The 19,549-nt window shown below is 51.6% G+C and overlaps 1 protein-coding gene across 2 annotated transcripts in view; it reads right to left on the bottom strand.

Moving 5' to 3' along the window:
• The window catches only part of slc7a10a (solute carrier family 7 member 10a), a 46,474-nt gene extending 28,374 nt beyond the window's left edge, over positions 1-18,100 (bottom strand). For both annotated transcript variants that reach the window (XM_059651805.1, XM_059651807.1), the window contains exon 1: positions 17,970-18,100. In XM_059651805.1, coding sequence (XP_059507788.1) covers positions 17,970-18,075 — 106 coding nt within the window. In that variant the 5' untranslated portion in view covers positions 18,076-18,100. The remainder of the gene's footprint in view (positions 1-17,969) is intronic.
• Between the last annotated feature and the right edge of the window lie 1,449 nt (positions 18,101-19,549).

The following is a 19,549-nucleotide window of genomic DNA, read 5'->3' as shown; positions in this document are numbered from 1 at the left end:
CCCTTTGCCTCTGTGCAGTCATATCCCTCTGTTCCCTGCCTGTTCAGATATCTCTTAAACCTTGCTGTGGCATCCACCTCCTCCACCCGCTCTGGGCAGCACATTCACTTACCACCCGCTGTGTAAAACAACTTGCCTCTCGCATCTCCTTCGAACTTTCCCCCTTTTTCCTTGAAGCTGTGTGCCCTGGTTATTGATATTTCTACACTGGGAGAAAGACTCCATTCTATCCACACTTCTCGTTATTTTGTAAGCCTCTGGCAGGTCACCCTTGTTCTTTGATGTTCCAGTGAAAACAAACCAAGTCAGTCTCATGCCTCCTCACAGCTAATACCCTCCAAACTGTTTCTGTACCCTCTCCAAAGCCTCCACGCCCTTCTGGTAGCGTGGTGACCAGAACTGACAACTGCATTCCAAATGTGGCTGCCCAAGTCTCCAGCCTATCTCTATCCCGCTGTATCCTCTGGCCAATCTCCTCACTATCTGCAACTCCCCAAATCTTTGTAATGTACTAATCAGACCACCTGCATTCACCTCCAAACTATTTATATTTATTCCAAATAACAGGGGTTCCAGCACTGATCCCTATGGAACACCACTGGTCACAGATCACCCTTACACATTACTCTCTGACCAGCTCTGTATCCACTTTACAAGCTCACCGTGGATCTGATGTGACTTCACCTTTCATATCAGCCTGCCATTAGGGACTTTCTCAAAGGCCTTGCTAAAGCCCATATGGACAATATTTAACTCCCCGTCTTCATCAATTATCTTTTTCACTTCCTCAAAAACCTCTATCAAGTTTGTGAGACAAGACCTCTCCAACCAAGCCATGCTGCCTCTCGCTAATAAGTCCCTATTTTTCCAAATGTGAGTAAATCCTGTCCCTCAGAACCTTCTCTGAGAATTTCCCTACCACTGACTTAAAGCTCACTGGCCTGTAAATTCCCAGATTATCCCTGTTGCCCTTTTAAAGCAAAGGAACAACATTGGCTATTCTCCAGGCCTCTGAGAGCTCTCCTGTGACTGAACAGAACATGAAGATTTTGTACAAGATCCCAGCACAGATCTTCCTCTACATTGGGGAAACCAAGCGGAGGCTTGGGGACCGCTTTGCAGAACACCTCCGCTCAGTTCGCAACAAACAACTGCACCTCCCAGTCGCAAACCATTTCCACTCCCCCTCCCATTCTCTAGATGACATGTCCATCATGGGCCTCCTGCAGTGCCACAATGATACCACCCGAAGGTTACAAGAACAGCAACTCATATTCCGCCTGGGAACCCTGCAGCCCAATGGTATCAATGTGGACTTCACCAGCTTCAAAATCTCCCCTTCCCCCACTGCATCCCAAAACCAGCCCAGCTCTTCCTCTCCCCCCAATGCATCCCAAAACCAGCCCAGCCTGTCTCTGCCTCCCTAACCTGTTCTTTCTCTCACCCATCCCTTCCTCCCACCCCAAGCAGCACCTCCATTTCCTACCTACCACCTCATCCCGCCTCCTTGACCTGTCCATCTTCCCTGGACTGACCTATCCCCTCCCTACCTCCCCACACCTACTCTCCTCTCCACCTATCTTGTTTTCTCTCCATCTTCGGTCCGCCTCCCCCTCTCTCCCTATTTATTCTAGTTCCCTCTCCCCATCCCCCTCTCTGATGAAGGGTCTTGGCCCGAAACGTCAGCTTTTGTGCTCCTAAGATGCTGCTTGGCCTGCTGTGTTCATCCAGCTCCACACTTTGTTATCTTGGATTCTCCAGCATCTGCAGTTCCCATTATCACTCACACAGCAATTTCCTCTCCTGCTTTTCTCAGAATTCTGGGATAGATCCCATCAGGTACTGGAGACTTCGAAACACCCAACACTTCCTTTTTCACATCACCATGCCCTAGAACATCAATCATTACTTTCTAAGTCTCACCATCCATCATGCCTTTCTCATTTGTGAATACGAATACAAATATTCATTAATAACCTCATCTCCTTCCTCCAGCTCCATGCATAAATCCCCTCCTCATCTGTGAGTACACTTACCCTTTTGAGCTACCCTAGCTACCCCTTAATGTTTTTATATTTGTTTTAAAAATGTCAGGATTTACCTCAACCTTGTTTGTCAAAGTCATTTTGTAACCCCTTTTAGCCCTCCTAATTCCTTATTTGAGTTCAATCCTGCTACCTTTGCGTTTTTTGAGGACTCAGTCTGACCTCAGTTTCCTAAACCTTGTGAGTGCTCCCTCATTCTTTTTGACTAAACTACAATTTCTCTAGTCCTCCAATGTTGTGAATCTTACCTTCCTTACCCTTCATTTTCACAGCAACATGATGGTGCTGCTCTCCAATCACCTGCTCTTTAAAAGATTCCAATATGCCAGTTGTGGATGTACCCTCAAAGAGCAAACCCCTCCCAATTCCTGCTGAGCACTGTGCTAGCTGGCTTCCCTCAACCTAGTTCATTTGTCGGAGAACTATGCTTACCCTTATCCCTAAGTAACTTTAAAGTCCCCCAGTGAAACTTCGATCACCTGATCGAGCACATTCCCTTCCCCTATTTGGGCTATTCACATATTGTTTCAAAAAGCCATTGGGATATACCTAACAAATCCCCCATCCAAGCCCTGGCACTAAGCAGATCCCAGTCAATAAGGGGAAGTTAAAGTCACCCACCACAACAACCCTGTTGTTTTCCAACCCTTGTTTTTATAATTTTTCATCATTTTTCTATAATCTGTCCACATTTCTATTCCTGTACATCCTGCTGGCTGTTCGGAGGTGTAGCGGTACAATCCCGTCAAAGTGATTACACCTCTCCTGTTCCCGCGTCCTCCCCACACGGCTTCACTGGACAAGCCCGCCAACCCCAGGGTGTCCTTCCCGTTAACGTCACAGCACCTCTAAGGCTGATGTTATTGTCATCATGGGGACTGCCCAGAGCAGCTCCAGGTGTGATCGAACCGTGTGGAAGGTCAGCTGGACTCTGGCCTCTGCCTTCCTCATTCTCTCGATATAAAAACCAGCGATCCACTCATTAATTCAACCACATCTCCCGGCTGAGCCAGTGTTTATCACCCGCCCCCTAATTCCCCAGAGGGCAGCTATGACTCATCCACATTTCTGTGGGTCTGGAGTCACATATAGGCCAGGTGTTTCCTTACCTGAAGGACACTGGCAAACCAGAGGGGTTTTTATGACAAATGGCTATTGCTCCATGGATGCTAGTAGGCACTTCCAGAGTTTTACTGAATCCAAATTGCACTACGGCAGGATTTCTCCCACGTCCCTAGAACACTGCCTGTGTCTCTGGATGAATAGTCAAGGGATAATATCACTAGACCGTCACCTCCCCAAACTCCTCCACTATTTCCAGCTTTTCACTTTTTGGAACATACCTTATTCTGTTCTTTTTAACTTGAGTTTGAAAACGCTCACGTGTCTCAACTGAAACCATTTGCCACAGTTCTGTTTGTTCATCTCTCAACAACACTTTGCAATTTTGCATTCTGGCCATACTGTTTATACTGTGACCTCTCTTTGTGCCTTCGACAAATACGAATGGGTTGCTCTCTATTCCATGGCCGAAGTCATTAATCAATAGCAGTGAATCGCTGCTGCCCCACCAGACACTGCTAGTCACACTCTGCCATCCCATTATCTGAACTCTGTCATCTGACACTCAGTCACCTTCACAAGAAACACAAGAAGCAGGACAGGGCGAGGCCATTCGCTCCTTTGAATCTGCTACTCCATGGCTGATCTGACTGTAATTTTGACTGACCTGTAGGTAACCCTCACCTCCCTCATGGATCCAAACGCTATGACTGGCTCAGTCTTGGATGCTTGGACCTCCGCTGCTGCCAGGGGAGGAGAATCTGAGACTAACTACTCACAGAGTCATACAGCACGGAAACAGGCCCTTCGGTCCAACTCGTCCATGCTGACCATGCTTACAAATCCTGCTTTGCCACTGATGTTTGCACCAGTCTCCATAAACATTACAGTTCGCACCATTAAACTGAAGCCAAACTCAAAGCTGTAAACTTTTACAGTCAGCACATTCTGTAAAATGAAAACCTGTCAATTAGGGTAAGTATAAACTAACCCCATTTGCCTGTGATAATGAAATGTGAGGCTGGATGAACACAGCAGGCCCAGCAGCATCTCAGGAGCACATTTGCCTGTGATTGGCCCATATCCCTCAAAGCCTTTCCTGTCCAAATGTCTTTTAAATGTTGTAATCGTACCAGTCTGCACCACTTCCTGTGACAATTCATTCCATACAGGCACTACCCTCTGCATGAGAAAACTACCCCTTAAATCCCTTTTATATCTTTCTCCTCTCACCTTAAACCTATGCCGTCTAGTTTTGGACTCCCCCATCCTGGGGAAAAGACCTTGCCTATTTACCCAATCCCTGCCCCTCATGATTTTATAAACCTCTAAAAGGTCACCCCCTCAGCCTCCGATGCTCCAGGTAAAATAGCCCCAGCCAATTCAGCCTCTCCCTATAGTTTAAACCTTCCAACCCCGGCATCATTCTTGTAAATCTTTTCTGGACCCTTTCTAGTTTCACAACATCCTTCCTATAGCAGGGTGACCAGAATTGCACGCAGTATTCCAAAAGTGGCCAAACCAATGTCCTATAGAGCTACAATATGACCTCCCAACTCCTATACTCATTGCACTGACCAATAAACACAAGCGTACCAAACGCCGCCTTCGCCATCCTGTCGACCTGTGACTCGACTTTCAAGGAACTGTGAACCTGCACTTGCCCATCCACTGAAGTGAGACGAACTGGCCTATATTTGTTTGGGGTTTCCTTTGCTCCCGTTTTAAACAATGGGTCACCATTTGCAGTCCTGCAACATCTCACCTGTACCTAGTAGAGATTGGAAAATAATCCTCAGAGCATCTGCTATTTCCTCCCCAACCTCCTACAGTATCCTGGAGATCAATCCATCTGGCCCTGGTGACTTATCCACTTTCAAGGGTTCCAGCTCCTCCAGCACTTCAATCATTGGCTCTGACACTGTTTGTTTGGCAATTTCTCCGTCTGCAGGCCCTCTCTGGGTTTGTGAGGCCCGTCCATATGGGGTTCGTGCTGGCACTGAGAGGGGATTGGGCAGTGGGATGATGGGCTGGAAACGGGCCAATGGGTGAAGCCCCTATATCAATGGGCAGCTAGGTCTGGCCATGAGCCTGGCCTCAAATTGGAATTCCCGTAGGATCTTACTGGCAAATACCGGAAACCAATTCCTGTGGTATCCAGAGTCAGCCCCTCCCACTTCAGCAAAAAGCCAGGGGGCAGTGGGACATCCCCCCACCACCACTGTCCCCACCAGCCCTCCCCCAACTAGAACTGCCCCTGTCCATCAGCGTCAGCAGCAGATCCACTGGGTGGGGCAGTGGGTCATACTCTCCAATGACAGCCTGCTTCCTGCAGCAACCAGCCATTTTAACCACTTGTAAATGTTGATTGTTGGACGTTGCTGTCCATTCAGAGCTCCTCTCACATTCTCCCGCCTGGCCCAGCAACACCTACATAAAACTGCTGGCCGCACTACACATCAGCACTCCCCCATTTCTGAAGAAGGGTCTTGGCCTGAAACGTCAGCCTTCCTGCTCCTCTGATGCTGCTTGTCCTGCTGTGTTCATCCAGCTCTATACCTTGTTATCTAGCCCTCCCATTGGTCCAGGCTGGTGCCTTCTCCTAGTGACAGTGTCCTAATTGGTTGCCCTGAAGAAAAGGCCCGTGTGTATGACCTGTAGAATCAAAGGCTAACTGTCCACATGTGAGCAACTTCCTGATGGCTGGGGCACCACTCTGTGAATGGCAGACAAGGACCAGCTTCACGGAGCAAAAACAGACGTTGCTGGAAAAGCTCAGCAGGTCTGGCGACAACTGCAAAGAAAAAAAACCCAGACCTAACGTTTTGGGTCCAGTCACCCTTCCCTGGTTCCTCAGTCCTGAGGAAGGGTCACCGGACCTGGAACGTTAACCCTGATTTTCTCTCCATGGATGCTGCCAAACCTGCTGAGCTTTTCCAGCAACGTCTGTTTTTGTTCCTGCTTCACGGAACCTCCAGCTCCTGCCCTCTCTCACGCTGGCAACCTCCTATGCCCTGTCTTGTCATCTGCTACATTAACAGTGTTTCAATCTGAGGCCGACTCAGACAAATTCTCCACTTTTATCAAACTCCCATATTTCACACTCTGCACACAAGGTTATGATGAGAAAAATGGTGGGATCAAACAAACTCAATAAGAGGGCCAGCTGCTTTAGTGGCCAATCAGAGGTTAGGGATAGAGGGTGGTTGAGGGGGTAGTGAGCCCAGGCTGCCCACCTCCCAGCTGGGGTGGGGGGGGTGGGGGCGGCCCTTGGAAGGGAGCACACAATATCCACTGGTTCTGCTGAAACTTTTTGAGACTGGTGAGCGCAGCAGGGGCTGGGTACGCTGTGTCTCTGTCAAATAATATTCTGAATGAGCTCCTTTTGACTTCCCCTGCTTGGTTCTTGGGGTTTTGGATAACATTACCCCAATAGACTGTCTCTTTTGTTTTTGGTTTATTTAAAAATCTAAAAAGCCAGTGCCAGGACAGCTCTGCAATAAAGCCCGGAAATCAGGGGAAATTCCAAAGACAGGGATGTTAAAAACCAATCTAAATTAACAACATTGGAACTGTGATATCATTTCATGGGGAATTATGGACCCTAGCCCCTGTGGAATATACCAGTCACTTTAGATTAAAAATTTGTTGACATCTTATTGGCTATCAGGATAAAGCTTCCATCCTGGGCCTGCTACACTGTTCCAACGAAGCTCAACACTAACTAGAGAGAAAAAAAAACATGTTAACAATGTGTGGAGCTGGATGAACACAGCAGGCCAAGCAGCATCTCAGGAGCACAAAAGCTGACGTTTCGGGCCAAGACCCTTCATCAGAGAGGGGGATGGGGAGAGGGAACTGGAATAAATAGGGAGAGAGGGGGAGGCAGACCAAAGATGGAGAGAAAAGAAGATAGGTGGAGAGTATAGGTGGGGAGGTAGGGAGGGGATAGGTTAGTCCAGGGAAGATGGACAGGTCAAGGAGGCGGGATGAGGTTAGTAGGTAGGAGATGGAGGTGCGGCTTGGGGTGGGAGGAGGGGATGGGTGAGAGGAAGAACAGCTTAGGGAGGCAGGGACAAGCTGGGCTGGTTTTGGGATGCAGTGGGGGGAGGGGACGAACTGGGCTGGTTTTGGGATGCAGTGGGGGAAGGGGAGATTTTGAAGCTGGTGAAATCCACATTGGTACCATTGGGCTGCAGGGTTCCCAGGCGGAATATGAGTTGCTGTTCTTGTAACCTTCGGGTGGCATCATTGTGGCACTGCAGGAAGCCCATGATGGACATGTCATCTAAAGAATGGGAGGGGGAGTTAAAATGGTTTGCGACTGGGAGGTGCAGTTGTTTATTGCGAACCGAGCGTAGGTGTTCTGCAAAGTGGTCCCCAAGCCTCCGCTTGGTTTCCCCAATGTAGAGGAAGCCACACCGGGTACAATGGATACAGTATACCACATTGGTGGATATGCAGGTAAACATCTGCTTAATGTGGAATGTCATCCTGGGGCCTGGGATGGGGGTGGGAGGGGAGGGAGGTGTGGGGGCAAGTGTAGCACTTCCTGCAGTTGCAGGGGAAGGTGTCGGGTGGGTTGGGGTTGGAGGGGAGTGTGGAGTGGCCACGGGAGTCACGGAGAGAGTGGTCTCTCTGGGAGGCAGACAAGGGTAAGGATGGAAAAATGTCTTGGGTGGTGGGGTCGGATTGTAGATGGTGGAAATGTCGGAGGATGATACGTTGTATCCGGAGGTTGGTGGGGTCGTGTGTGAGTACGAGGGGGAGTGTCTTTTGGCAGTTATGGAGGGGGCAGGGTGTGAGGGATGTGTTGCGGGAAATGCAGGAGACACAGTCAAGGGCGTTCTCGACCACTGCGGGGGGGATGTTGCTGTCCTTGAAAAAAAACATGTTTTGTGTTTAGGCATTTTGTAACCTTCAGGACTCAATATTGAGTTCCCCTCGTTCGGCCACATCTGGAGTATTGTGGCCAGTTCTGGTCACCTCTTTACAGGAAAGATGTGGAAGCATCAGAAAAGGTGCAGAGGAGATTTACCAGGATGTTGCCTGGAATGGAGGGGAGGTCTTACAAGGAAAGTTTGAGAGAGCTGGGGCTTTTCTCTATAGTATGACAAAGGATGAGAGGCGACTTGATGGAGGTGTAAAAAATGATCAGAGGTATAGATAGATTGGACAGCCAGAGACGTTTTCCTAGGGTGGAGGTAGCTATTATGAGGAGACATAGTTTTAAAGTGAGTGGAGGTAGATATAGGGGAGATGTCAGAGGTAGGTTCTTTACTCAGAGAGTGGTTGGGGTATGGAATGCATTGCTGGAGAGGGTAGTGGAGTTGGCCTCATTAGGGACAATTAGATAGGCATATGGATGATAGTATAAGATAGGGGTGGAGGTTAGATAGACCTTAGAATTAGGGTAGAAGTTCAGCACAACATCGTGGGCCAAAGGGCCTGTCCTGTGCTGTATTGTTCTATCTGCTATGTTCTAATCATTCACCCTCTGTACTCCAGTTCCTTGCTTTCATCACATTTCCTCTCTTCACACCTAATATTCACACCAATTTTACATCTCTATCACTCCCTTACCGACTTTGTCTTTTGCCCTGGGCACGCTCACAATCCGTTCCACTTGTCTCTCGCCTCACTTTATTAACAAAGTAAAAAAGCACCATCCTCCAGGTCCTTGCAGTTCTGAAGAAGACTGTTACCAGACTCACAATGTTAACTGTGTTTATCTCTCCACAGCTGCTGCCAGGCCTGCTGTGTTTCTTCATGTTGCCTGTTTTATTACAGTGGGCTGGAAGCTGAGTTAACCTACACCCCACCCTCCCCCAGCTCCTAACAAAATTTACCAATGTGACAACCTCCCACGGCAACAGGCAAGTCCAGCTCCTAAACAAAGAGAACTTTCAATTTCTGCAGACACAGGATCGAGGAATGTTTTCATTAATTTACACTGACTTAAAGGCACCGTCCAACATTATGGATTGGCCAGATTTCAGAGAGATTTCTGATGGAATTACTGGGATAACAAGGTGTGGAGATGGATGAACACAGCAGGGCAAGCAGCATTTCTGAAGAAGGGTCTAGACCCAAAATGTCAGCTTTCCCGCTCCTAAGATGCTGCTTGACCTGCTGTGTTCATCCAACTCTACACCTTGTTATCTCAGATTCTCCAGCATCTGCAGTTCCTGCTATTTGTTTATGGAATTACACCTGTTCTGACATGGGAGTGTTTGATGGGGAACTGTATAGAGGGAGCTTCATCCTGTATCTAACCCCGTGCTGTCCCTGTCCTGAGAGTGTTTGATGGAGACAGTGTAGAGGAAGCTTTACTCTGTATCTAACCCAATGCTGTCCCTGTCCTGAGAGTGTTTGATGGAGACAGTGTAGAGGGAACTTTTCTCTGTATCTATCCCTATTCTATCACTGTCCTGGGAGTGTTTGATGGGGACAGTGTAGAGGGAGCTTTACTGTGTATCTAACCCCGTGCTGCCCCTGTCCCTGGGAGTGTTTGATGGGGACAGTGTAGAGGGAGCTTTACTGTGTATCTAACCCCGTGCTGCCCCTGTCCCTGGGAGTGTTTGATGGGGACAGTGTAGAGGGAGCTTTACTGTGTATCTAACCCCGTGCTGCCCCTGTCCCTGGGAGTGTTTGATGGGGACAGTGTAGAGGGAGCTTTACTGTGTATCTAACCCCGTTCTGCCCCTGTCCCTGGGAGTGTTTGATGGGGACAGTGTAGAGGAAGCTTTACTCTGTACCTAACCCTGTGCTGTGCATTCCTTTGCTTTGTTTGCTCTCCTCAAATGTATAACTTTGCACTTGGCTCTGTACTGAATTCCATTTGCCGGTTTTCCACCCACTCAGCTCAACCACGGATTTCTTCTGGCGGTAGACAGCCATCCTCTTCACGAACGACTAGGGCGGCACGGTGGCTCAGTGGTTAGCACTGCAGCCTCACAGCACCAGGGACCCGGGTTCGATTCCAGCCCCGGGCGACTGTCTGTGTGAAGTTTCCACGTTCTCCCCGTGTGTGCGTGGGTTTCCTCCGGGTGCTCCGGTTTCCTCCCACAGTCCAAAGATGTGTGGGTTAGGGTGGGTCAGCCATGGGAAATTCCCCATAATGTTCATGGATGTGTGGGCTACACTGAGATGGGTCTGGGTGGGATGCTGCAAGGGGCGGTGTGGACTTGTTGGGCCGAAGGTCCTGTTTCCACACTGCAGGGAATGGAATCTAATCTCACTGCCAATGTTGTTGTCACCTGCAAATCTCCTGATTGTGCCTCCCACATTTACGCCTGGGCCACTGATCTAACTGAAACAGTAAGTGACCCAACACTAAACCCTGGGAAGGGTTACCGGAAACTGCTTTCCACTTTCATTGACCATAACCTTTTGTTTCCTGTTGCTGAACTAATGTTGGATCCACCTCAGCACTTACCCTGTTTCTCACACCCTGTCCTGTTTCTGACCAGGCTGCCCTTTGGGAGGACCTTACCTAATGACGATCCAACTGGATAACACCCACTGCAGTTTCCTCATCCATCCTCCTTGTTACTTACTCACAGGAGAATATTCAATGTACAGCATGGTACAGGAACAGGCCCTTCAGCCCATCAGGATTGCACTGACACATGTTGTCTTTCTAATCTAAGATCCTTTTGTCTCTGTGTGGTCCACATCAATCTACTCCCGATCTATTCATATACCTGTCAAGGTGCCTCTTGCATCAGCCTCCACCATCTCCTCCCCAGCGCATGCAGAGGCACTTCTCAACCTCTTTGTAAAACGCTTGCCTCTGATATCCCCTTTAAACATACCCCTACATCCTCTAGGGATTGACATTTCTACCCTGGGGAACAGTCTCTGATCATCCACTCTATCCATGCCTATTGTAATTCTGTAAACTCGCCCCTCAACCCTCAATGTTCAAGTGAAAACTAACCAAGTACTCAAAGAGTTCAATTAAGTTTGTAAGACTTAGCAGAATCATGCTGACTATCCTGATTAATCTGTGTCCCTCCAAGTAACAGTTAATGCTATTTCTCAACTATTTATTCCAATAACTTGGGCCTTCAATAAGGTCAGGGTAACTTTATTTGGCAGTTTCCTCACACCCTTTTTTGAATGATATTGTGTTTACAGACTTCAATCGTCCTCATCTGTATCTCATGGGAGTTGGAGCATGATCCACAAATCATTTATACCAGATAATTCAGCACCATTCGCAACTCCTCAGATACTGAAGCAGTCTGTGTCCAAACCAAGCAAGATCTGGACAATATCCAGGCTTGGGCTGACAAGTGGGAAGAAACATCCATGCTACACAACTGCCAGGCTATGACCGTCACCAATAAGACACATCTAACCATAGACCCTTGACATTCAATGATGCTACAGTTTGTGAATCCCCCACTATCAACATCCTGGGGGTTACCATTGACTAGAAACTCAACTGGATTCAGCACATTAACACAATGACCACAAGGTGACGCTTAGGGATGGGTAATAAGTGCAGGCCCAGCTGGAGATGCCCATGTCCCATGAGTAAATATAAAAGAGATCCTCCCTGCCTTCTTTTAACAGTCTGGGATACAATTCATTTGGTCCCGGAGATCTATCCATTTTCAAGCAGCTTAGTCCCTCCCGTATTTACCTTCCCATGGTGCTCATGTTATTGAATACTTCACCATCCTCTGAGTTAGTGAGAGCATCCAGATCAAACACCCTCTTTTGTGGAAGTAAAGTCAAAATACTCAGAACCATGCTCACATCTTTATCCACTCACAAGTCGCTATGTGCATCTCTGATGGGCCCAATCATCTCCTTCATCATCCTTACGATCTTAATCTGCTGATAAAACTCATTACAATCCTTACTTTGATCAGCCTAGTTTGCTTTCGACTCTCTTTACTTCCCTTTTTATTTGTTCATTTCTCCCATGCTCCTTTAAGCTTGCGAATGTGTTATTTATTTTGAGATTGCCGTACGCTTTATTTTTCTGGTTTTTTTCTTGATCTGGTTGCCTCTGGATACTGAGGGGGCTTGAGATTTAACAGTACCGCCCTTTTACTTCGCAGGGTGTATCTACACTGTTCCCCCAGAATCTCACTTTTGAATGTATCCTACTGGCTTTCCTTACAGTCAGTGTGACCAGCCCACTTTTGCCAAGTCATCGGTCCATTTCATAAATTTAGCTCCCTCCCAGTTTAGAAGTTTTATACCTATTCTAGTTCTGCCCCTTTCAACTCGAAATATTGGCTTTCCTGCTCCTCTGATACTGCTTGGCCTGTTGCGTTCCTCCAGCTCCACACTTTGTTATCTCAGACTCCAGCACCAGCAGCTCCTACCATCTCTAATTCTAACAGTGTTATGATCACTGTCTCCAAAATGACCACCCACTGTTACTCCATCCACCTGCCCTTTTGGATTCAGATTAACCCAATCATTCTCTGGGTGGGATTGTTACTGCAGGCTTAAAATATTTTCTTGAGCGCAGTTCTGTGACTTTCACTCTATTGGTGTCCTAGCTGATATTCGGGTGGTTCTAGTCCTCACTATCTCCCTGCTGTTATTGAACTGAGTTTAAATTTTAAAAAAAACCTCTGTTTTGTTTTCAGGACCTCATCGGCATTCCTACCCAAACCATTGGTACCAAAGTGGGCCACAACCTCTGGCTAGTCCAAGCAGAACACCCTTTACCCTGGCACCGGAGAGACAACAGGCTGATTGGCTGCAGAAAGCCAGCCCAGGAAATTGTGGCACCTGTATTCCCAGGAGGAATTGCTGAGCTGTCCACGGTCCTGGCGCAGTTCCCGCTGCACTACCCTGAGAAACATCACTTTCATTCATGTTCAAAAGTGGAAAATGTTGAGACCGGGGACTCATGCTGTACCTGCCTGGACCTCTTAGATTTCATGGCACTGCCCAATCCCTCGCTGTGTGTTTCCTTCTAACCTGTGCCGTGAGCACCTCCCTATACACACTACCCGTGTGGTTCTCTGGCTCATGGATGTACAACAGAGACTGCAGCCACTGCTCAAGTTCTGAAAGCTGGAGCTCAGCTCTAAGCAGCTGGGAATACTTACTGCAGACACGTTTGTCAGACAGTCATGGCTATGAGGCTAGATATGCCACAGGATGTATATTTCACGGGGCCGAGCTGACCTGTCATTCTATAACTTGAAGAAGTATTTATTACAATGGGAAAAGTAGAAAACTCACACCCCAGCCAGTCCTCACCAATCAATTTCTTCCCCTGTAAGAGACAAATTGGGGGTGGCATGGTGGCTCAGTGCCAGGGACGCGGGTTTGATTCCACCCCCGGGCAACTGTCTGTGTGGAGTTTGCACATTCTCCCTGCATCTGTGTGGGTTTCCTCCGGGTGCTCCAGTTTCCTCCCACAGTCCAAAGGTGTGCAGGTTAGGGTGGATTAGCCATGGGGAATTGCCCATATAGTCTAGGGTTACGTGGGTTAGCCAGCCAAATGCAAGGTTACACGCATATGGTAGGGGGATGGATGACTTGAAAGTTCTAGTCCAGGATTCTCTCAAGGTAAACTTGCAGGTTGAGTGAGTAGTCAGGAAGGCAAATACAATGTTGGCACTTATTTTGAGAGGACTTGAATATAAAAGCAGGATGTACTACTGAGGCTGTATAAGGCTCTGGTCAGACCACATTTGGAGTATTGTGTACAGTTTTGGGTCACATATCTCAGGAAGGATGTACTGGCCCTGGAGCGGGTTCAGAGGAGGTTCATGAGAATGGACCCAGGAATGGAAAGCTTAACATATGAGGATCGTTTGTGGACTCTGGGTCTGTACTCAATGGAGTTTAGAAGGATGGGGGGGGGATCCAATTGAAACTTATAGAATACTGAACAGCTTGGACAGAGAGGACATTGAGATGTTTCCACTGGCAGGACAGACTAGGACCTGAGGGCACAGACTTACAGTAAAGACCCCTTAGAATGGAGTTAAGGAGAAACTTCTTCAGCCAGAGAGTGGTGAATCTATGGAATTTACTGCCACAGAAGGCCGTGGAGGCCAGGTCATTGAGTATATTTAAGACTGAGAGAGATAGGTTCTTGTTATCAAGGGGATCAAGGGTTACGGGGAGAAAGCGGGAGAATGGGGTTGAGGAACTTAACAGCCATGATTGAATGATAGAGCAGACTTGATGGGCAGAATGGCCTAATTTCTGCTCCTATGTTTTATGGTCTTATGGATCTGGCTGGGACAGCTCTTGTCTGCTTCCATGCCCTGAGGATTCTATGATTCTAACAGGACAGTGAAAGTGACCACAAGAGGAAAGGTACAGACCTCCACTCCCTGCCCCACACTGCCCCCACCCCAATCACTGAATTCTTTGGAATTCAACAAACCCCCATCTGATAATTGGCATATAACCAAAACAGTACCCAATACAGGCATGGCAGTGCTGAGAGAGGCCCCTGTTATCCTTCCTGAAAACAAGTGACAAGTTTAAAAATAAAGTTAAACCAGACACAAATGACCTACAGTTTCACTGAGCATGTCTTCCTCAAAAGGACTATTGTGGCACTGTGGTACCGTCCCTATCTCTGAGCCGGGAGGACTAGATTCAAGCCCCCCTCCTGCTCCAGAGGTGTGTAACAGCAGCTCTGAACAGGGTGATGAGGAGATTTCTGTGCACCCAATGATAAAGGCTGTAATAAAACATAACCTCTCTTCACTTGAAGTGCACTGTGTTTTATCAGCCCCAGGGATGTTTGCAAGTGTCACTGTGCGCAGTGAGTGGGCTAAAGGTTCAGGTCTCCACTGGGGGATCGGTTTCCATGTGGATCCAGGGGTGGGTATTATTGTGAGGGTGGGTCCTGGGGTGGGGGGATTGATGTGAGGGTGGATCCTGAGGGGGATTGATGTGGGATCCTGGGGGCTATTATTGTGAGTATGGTTCCTGGGGGTGTTGATGTTAGGGTAGATCTTGGGGGGAATTGATGTGAGGGTAGATCCTGGAGGGGGGTGGAATTGATGTGAGGGTAGATCCTGGGGGGGTGGTGGAATTGATGTGAGGGTAGATCCTGGAGGGGGGGTGGAATTGATGTGAGGGTAGATCCTGGGGGGGGGGTGGAATTGATGTGAGGGTAGATCCTGGGGGGGGGGTGGAATTGATGTGAGGGTAGATCCTGGGGGGGGGTGGAATTGATGTGAGGGTGGGTCTGTGATGGTGTGCACCCAGTGCTGTGACAGTCTCTGGGGGAGGGCTGCGTCATTGATCTCCCCCATCTCTGTCTCTGTCTCTGTCTTTCCATCTCAGTTTCTCTCTCTCTCTCTCTCTGACTCTCTCTTTCTCTCTCTGTCTCTATCTTTCTGTCTCTCTCTCTGTCTCACTTTGTCTCTGTCTCTCTGATTCTCTCTCTCTGTCTCTCTCTCTGTGTCTCTCTCTGACTCTTTCTCTCTCTGTCTCACTCTCTGTCTCACTCTGTCTCTGTCTTTCTGTCTCAATCTCTGTCTCTCTCTGTGTCTCTCTCTGACTCTCTCTGTCTCTCTCTGTCTCTGTCTCTGTCTGACTCTGTCTCTGTCTCTTTCTGTGTCTCTCTCTGACTCTCTCTGTCTCTCTCTGTCTCTGTCTCTGTCTGACTCTGTCTCTGTCTCTCTCTGTCTGTCTCTCTCTGACTCTCTCTGTCTCACTGTCTCTTCTTTCTATCTCAGTATCTCTCTGTCTCACTCTCTCTGTCTCACTCTGTCTCTCTCTCTCTGTCCCTCTTTCTCTCTGCGCGTCCTGTTCACAGTTTCTGCAACAGGAATTCTTCCCAGGCAGCAGCAGCAGAATATTCTTCCGTAAGGACAGGGAGCGAGGTTTCTGGCTCGGGGTCGCTGTGCTGTAAATGCTCACTTTGGAATGCTGCCCTGATTCGGGTGAATGGGTGGGTTGTTCCAAGCTCCCTTTCTGCGGCAGTGCACAATCTGAGCAGGTTGGAGAGCCACACAGCGGAGGAGCGTTCACACATATGAATGAATCAGCTGGGGCTCGGCATGGGCTCTGAGCTGGGACTGTGTACGGACTGGTGTCACCTTCTGAATCAGACACTGCACTAACTTCATTTCGCTTCTCAGAGTTTCTGAGGAGAGTGTTGCTCAGAGTTTTAACAGCTACCTTTTCCCAAGCTATCAGCGTCCTGACAACTTTCACTTGGGAGGGCCTGGGGGCAATATCACTTTTCCCCACTTTATCCCATTTCTATCCCACAGTCGGTCTGTGTCCACAGCTCGGGAATCCTGCTCAGTATTTCCACATCTCAGTAACTCCAACACCGACAGATGCCTGTTCCGGGGGGGGGGGGGGGGGGGGGAGGCTCAGCGTGGACAACTACACTTTGCAGGCCGTTCCCTGGACAGGCACCTACCCCCTCCTGTCCCATTCCGCAGTAATTCCCCCCCCACCCCCCACCCCACCCAAGTTACTGTTTACACAACGGTTTTCATTTCACCGGGATGAAGGTCCCGGTCTCTCACTCCATCAGGCGGTCAGTTCCAGATCCCAGTATCACCGCCCCCCCCCTCGGGAATCTCCTCACCACCGCCCCCCCCCCGGGGCTCTCACCACCGCCCCCCACCCGGGGCTCTCACCACCGCCCCCCACCCCGGGGCTCTCCTCACCACCGCCCCCCCCCCGGGGCTCTCACCACCGCCCCCCACCCCGGGGCTCTCCTCACCACCGACCCCCCCGGGGCTGTCACCACCGCCCCCCACCCCGGGGCTCTCCTCACCACCGCCCCCCCCGGGGCTCTCACCACCGCCCCCCCCCCCGGGGCTCTCACCACCGCCCCCCACCCCGGGGCTCTCCTCTCCCCCCGGGATCCCCAACACTCACACCCCCCCCCCCCGGGGCTCTCACCACCGCCCCCCACCCCGGGGCTCTCCTCACCACCGACCCCCCCGGGGCTGTCACCACCGCCCCCCCCCCCGGGGCTCTCACCACCGCCCCCCACCCCGGGGCTCTCACCACCGCCCCCCACCCCGGGGCTCTCCTCACCACCGACCCCCCCGGGGCTGTCACCACCGCCCCCCCCCCCCGGGGCTCTCACCACCGCCCCCCCCCCCGGGGCTCTCACCACCGCCCCCCCCCCGGGGCTCTCACCACCGACCCCCCCGGGGCTGTCACCACCGCCCCCCCGGGATCCTCAACACGCGACCCCCGCAGGGGCTCTTACCACAGCCCCCCCGGGGCTCGCCTCTCCCCCCGGGATCCCCAACACTCACACCCCCCCCCCCCGGGGCTCTCCTCTCCCCCCGGGATCCCCAACACTCACACCCCCCCCCCCCCGGGGCTCTCCTCTCCCCCCGGGATCCCCAACACTCACACCCCACCCCCGGGGCTCTCCTCTCCCCCCGGGATCCCCAACACTCACACCCCCCCCCCCCGGGGCTCTCCTCTCCCCCCGGGATCCCCAACACTCACACCCCCCCCCCCCGGGGCTCTCCTCTCCCCCCGGGATCCCCAACACTCACACCCCACCCCCGGGGCTCTCCTCTCCCCCCGGGATCCCCAACACTCACACCCCCCCCCCCGGGGCTCTCCTCTCCCCCCGGCATCCCCAACACTCATCCCCCCCCCGGGCTTTCTCCTCTCCCCCCGGGATCCCCAACACTCAAACCACCCCCCACCCCCGGGGCTCTCCTCCTCTCCCCCCGGGCTCTCCTCCTCTCCCCCCGGGCTCTCCTCCTCTCCCCCCGGGATCCCCAACACTCACACCCCCCCGGGGCTCTCCTCCTCTCCCCCGGGGCTCTCCTCTCCCCCCGCGATCCCCAACACTCACACCCCACCCCCCGTCAGGGCTCTCTCTCTCTCCACCCCCCCCGGGTTACCCCCCCGGGCTCTCACCGATGATCAGAGCGCAGCCACTGATGAGACCGATCTCCTTTTTTAACGCCACTCGGTCGGGAATGTCCCGGGTCCCGGGGGCACGGAGCCGGGTCTTTGCTGCCATCTCCGCTCGATGCTGCAGGCGCTGGGCTCCGGGACCCCCCCCCCCCGGCTTCCACCACACAGACACACCCCCCCCCCTCCCCCGTGCCACAGGGAGCTGGGCAAGAGACTGCCCCCACCCCCCAGGGGGAGGGTCACTGCAAAAGCCCCCTGGGACTGCCCAGTGGCATCGAGAGACACCAACTTCACCCAAACCCACTCCCTAAACACACCTCCCACCCCCCACAACACACACCCCTCACTAAACACATCCCCCACCCCCCACAACACACACCCCTCACTAAACACATCCCCCACCCCCCACAACACACACCCCTCACTAAACACATCCCCCACCCCCCACAACACACACCCCTCACTAAACACTCCCCCACCCCCCACAACACACACCCCTCACTAAACACATCCCCCACACCCCGCAACACACACCCCTCACTAAACACACCCCCCACACCCCGCAACACACACCCCTCCCTAAACACCCCCCCCACCCCGCAACACACACCCCTCCCTAAACACTCCCCCACCCCCCACAACACACACCCCTCATTAAACACACCCCCCACCCCCCACAACACACACCCCTCACTAAACACATCCCCCACCCCCCGCATCACACACCCCTCCCTAAACAGCCCCCCCACCCCCCACAACACACACCCCTCATTAAACACTCCCCCACCCCCCACAACACACACCCCTCATTAAACACACCCCCCACCCCCCACAACACACACCCCTCACTAAACACATCCCCCACCCCCCACAACACACACCCCTCACTAAACACATCCCCCACCCCACGCATCACACACCCCTCCCTAAACACCCCCCCCACCCCCCACAACACACACCCCTCATTAAACAATCCCCCACCCCCCACAACACACACCCCTCATTAAACACACCCCCCACCCCCCACAACACACACCCCTCACTAAACACATCCCCCACCCCCCACAACACACACCCCTCACTAAACACATCCCCCACCCCCCGCATCACACACCCCTCCCTAAACACCCCCCCCACCCCCCACAACACACACCCCTCATTAAACACACCCCCCACCCCCCGCAACACACACCCCTCCCTAAACACACCCCCCACCCCCCACAACACACACCCCTCACTAAACACACCCCCCACCCCCCGCAACACACACCCCTCACTAAACACACGTCCCACCCCCCACAACACACACCCCTCATTAAACACACCTCCCACCCCCCACAACACACACCCCTCCCTAAACACACACCCCACCCCCCACAACACACACCCCTCACTAAACACACCTCCCACCCCCCACAACACACACCCCTCCCTAAACACACACCCCTCCCTAAACACACCTCCCACCCCCCACAACACACACCCCTCCCTAAACACACACCCCTCCCTAAACACACCTCCCACCCCCCACAACACACACCCCTCCCTAAACACTCCCCCATCCCCCACAACACACACCC

The sequence above is a fragment of the Stegostoma tigrinum genome, chromosome 16 (assembly GCF_030684315.1).
Source record: "Stegostoma tigrinum isolate sSteTig4 chromosome 16, sSteTig4.hap1, whole genome shotgun sequence".
Lineage (NCBI taxonomy): Eukaryota > Metazoa > Chordata > Chondrichthyes > Orectolobiformes > Stegostomatidae > Stegostoma > Stegostoma tigrinum.
This window is presented reverse-complemented; position numbering and strand designations above follow the sequence as displayed.